We start from the raw sequence: 3092 nt of genomic DNA, 5'->3' as shown, positions 1-3092 counted from the left end.
CTTGTAAAGGAAGGTATTTTTGAAAAAATCAGGATGTACGATTACCAAGCGGTTTGTTTCAAAAGGAAAGCGACTAAGAACGATGCCAGTATTTTACTCACGGTTCGTTTGAATTTATGACAAATATTTTCAAAGTCTTATTGCGGGAAATTATTTGCCGAGAGTTTTAATAATTTGGGAATATCAATTTTGTTTTATAGCCTTGGACAAGCTTAAAGAAAGCTATTACTTGGATCGTCGGTCAAATGACTTGGGTCTGGGTAAAATCAGGCATTTGGAATTCCGACTATGCATACGGTTATGCTGATCCTAACGAAAATGACGATATGCAGGAGGATTATCCGGAGAATGGCAAAACTCCGATAGATCCCAAGGATGAGAAATTCTTTAATATGAAAGTTTTAATTAATAGGACGCGTCCGGAAGCATGCGATCAAGAGGTTAATACAAATGATTATTTATAATAGTTAAATATCTCAACGCGAGTATAAGTTATTGAAATCGTTATAATTGAAAATTTCAGGTATACTTATATTTGCGCAATTCGTCCGTAATAAATTACAACGTGGAAGTTGATATGGAAGACGAATGCGCAAGACCCTACATTGTACAACCGGTTAATTTCAGCAACATGTTATTAATCGTAGTTAACACAGGCACTTGCAGCGACACAACCTTACCATCGTTAACCGTGATACCCGAGGAAGTGATTTACGAAAATAATTCTTTGGTTTGTCAAAAGGCGTGGACATTTTTGAAAAGGAAAAGGCCAGAATCCTGTATAAGAACTCATCCAAGAGAAAGTGAAATAAAGGATCTCTGTGGATTAGCCAGCTTTACAGGGCCAAACAATTTTATTATATTTTTGTTGCTAACGTGTATTCTGATAAGGCAGATTGTCTTTCGGTGCAATTAAATCTTGCTTTTTGATAAACGAATATATATATATATATATATATATTATATATATATCTTACATCAAATTAATGTACATACAAAGCGCAAATGTGAATGATCATAGTTTATTTATGAATGTGTGCTCTTCTATGCGCTCCTGCTCTAAAATATTACTAGAAACGACTATCTATAATAAATCACTATGAAGAATTGTTTTAGTAATTGCATAATGATTCTCACAGCGAGTAGAGTTCCGACACATAAACGCAAGATTCCTTCATTAAACGATTAACCTACATAAGAAATGAAGTACTTTAACACCTACAACGTTATTATCAAGAATTACTCGGCCCGTTTAAAGTATCATTTAAATTTTACTTGTGTTTGTGTGTGTGTCTGTCTGTCTGTGTTGTCAACTTTTTTCTCCTATAACGTCATTTATTTATGATGATTTTCATCTAGTATTATTTATTTACAAAATAGTTGCACACAGTATGAACATACGACCTATTGATTCCTTGCTTCATTTGTTTCTGTGTTTCTTTTTCTTTTTTTTTTATAACAATAATCAATGAATCAATCATTCATTAAATGCACATCTTCAGCTAAAAGTTAAATCTATCTATTATGTATCCTAACTTATACAAATATCGATTAATGAATTAATTTGTCAAACATAAAAATTAAAAAACCATAGTTTGACATCTTATTAAAATATACGACGAGCATAAATGTCCATATATAGTGTATCGACGATTATTTATTAATAAATAAAAGAATTATCTATAATAGATGCATAGAGAAAGGATGAAGAGACAGGTAAAAAGAGAAAAATTGAAAGAGCAGTAGCGCACAGAGAGAGCAAATCGCATTGCATTTCGGGCAGTAAGATTTTGCTTTTGTTTTGTTATTGGACTTCATCAGCTTTTAACGCACGATATTTCATGCGTTTACGATCGAACGATTATTAATCATTTCGATATAATTATTTATTTGTTATACGTATATCAGCCATTATTATTTCTCAAGCCGTGCTGCGAATCAGCAGGGTGTGAAAAGAGGTAGAAACTTAGGGTCGCCTCTAGCATAAGCGTTCCATCGAGATATACGCCGATGCATTTTCACTAGATTCTAAAATTTTGACATTAGATTAATCACGTTTGATATTTCTTTGCTTATCAAGAAGGACATATATTATCGATATCGATGAAAAGATATCACCTCTAGCAAAGAAACATATATATATATATATATATATTCGTTTATCAAAAAGCAAGATTTAATTGCACCGAAAGACAATCTGCCTTATCAGAATACACGTTAGCAACAAAAATATAATAAAATTGTTTGGCCCTGTAAAGCTGGCTAATCCACAGAGATCCTTTATTTCACTTTCTCTTGGATGAGTTCTTATACAGGATTCTGGCCTTTTCCTTTTCAAAAATGTCCACGCCTTTTGACAAACCAAAGAATTATTTTCGTAAATCACTTCCTCGGGTATCACGGTTAACGATGGTAAGGTTGTGTCGCTGCAAGTGCCTGTGTTAACTACGATTAATAACATGTTGCTGAAATTAACCGGTTGTACAATGTAGGGTCTTGCGCATTCGTCTTCCATATCAACTTCCACGTTGTAATTTATTACGGACGAATTGCGCAAATATAAGTATACCTGAAATTTTCAATTATAACGATTTCAATAACTTATACTCGCGTTGAGATATTTAACTATTATAAATAATCATTTGTATTAACCTCTTGATCGCATGCTTCCGGACGCGTCCTATTAATTAAAACTTTCATATTAAAGAATTTCTCATCCTTGGGATCTATCGGAGTTTTGCCATTCTCCGGATAATCCTCCTGCATATCGTCATTTTCGTTAGGATCAGCATAACCGTATGCATAGTCGGAATTCCAAATGCCTGATTTTACCCAGACCCAAGTCATTTGACCGACGATCCAAGTAATAGCTTTCTTTAAGCTTGTCCAAGGCTATAAAACAAAATTGATATTCCCAAATTATTAAAACTCTCGGCAAATAATTTCCCGCAATAAGACTTTGAAAATATTTGTCATAAATTCAAACGAACCGTGAGTAAAATACTGGCATCGTTCTTAGTCGCTTTCCTTTTGAAACAAACCGCTTGGTAATCGTACATCCTGATTTTTTCAAAAATACCTTCCTTTACAAG

General features: G+C 33.4%; 2 protein-coding genes across 2 annotated transcripts; one reads left to right on the top strand and one right to left on the bottom strand.

Annotated features, from left to right (window-relative positions):
* The first annotated feature begins 6 nt into the window (after positions 1-6).
* Positions 7-1253, top strand: LOC106792924 (voltage-dependent calcium channel subunit alpha-2/delta-3-like). Its single transcript, XM_014759458.1, has 3 exons — positions 7-102; positions 201-440; positions 524-1253. Exons 1-3 carry the CDS (start codon positions 34-36, stop codon positions 914-916), a joined length of 702 nt encoding a protein of 233 aa, XP_014614944.1. The 5' UTR covers positions 7-33; the 3' UTR covers positions 917-1253.
* On the bottom strand, positions 1218-3086 carry LOC106792925 (voltage-dependent calcium channel subunit alpha-2/delta-3-like). The gene is made up of 3 exons (XM_014759459.1): positions 2991-3086; positions 2653-2892; positions 1218-2569 (listed from the first exon to the last, which is right to left on the bottom strand). The coding sequence occupies exons 1-3, from the start codon at positions 3057-3059 to the stop codon at positions 2177-2179; spliced, it is 702 nt and encodes a 233-aa protein (XP_014614945.1). The 5' UTR covers positions 3060-3086; the 3' UTR covers positions 1218-2176.
* Between the last annotated feature and the right edge of the window lie 6 nt (positions 3087-3092).

This window comes from Polistes canadensis, unplaced genomic scaffold (genome assembly GCF_001313835.1).
Source record: "Polistes canadensis isolate GaletaPanama2010 unplaced genomic scaffold, ASM131383v1 scaffold_1919, whole genome shotgun sequence".
Classification (NCBI taxonomy): Eukaryota; Metazoa; Arthropoda; class Insecta; order Hymenoptera; family Vespidae; genus Polistes; species Polistes canadensis.
This window is presented reverse-complemented; position numbering and strand designations above follow the sequence as displayed.

Excerpts from the sequence above, each read along its gene's own strand:
- LOC106792924 (XM_014759458.1), top strand. The coding sequence starts at position 34 with ATGTACGATTACCAAGCGGTTTGTTTCAAAAGGAAAGCGACTAAGAAC. Across the intron at positions 103-200 it reads ATGCCAGTATTTTACTCACG|CCTTGGACAAGCTTAAAGAA; the intron begins GTTCGTTTGAAT and ends TTTGTTTTATAG. Across the intron at positions 441-523 it reads CGGAAGCATGCGATCAAGAG|GTATACTTATATTTGCGCAA; the intron begins GTTAATACAAAT and ends TGAAAATTTCAG.
- LOC106792925 (XM_014759459.1), bottom strand. The coding sequence starts at position 3,059 with ATGTACGATTACCAAGCGGTTTGTTTCAAAAGGAAAGCGACTAAGAAC. Across the intron at positions 2,893-2,990 it reads ATGCCAGTATTTTACTCACG|CCTTGGACAAGCTTAAAGAA; the intron begins GTTCGTTTGAAT and ends TTTGTTTTATAG. Across the intron at positions 2,570-2,652 it reads CGGAAGCATGCGATCAAGAG|GTATACTTATATTTGCGCAA; the intron begins GTTAATACAAAT and ends TGAAAATTTCAG.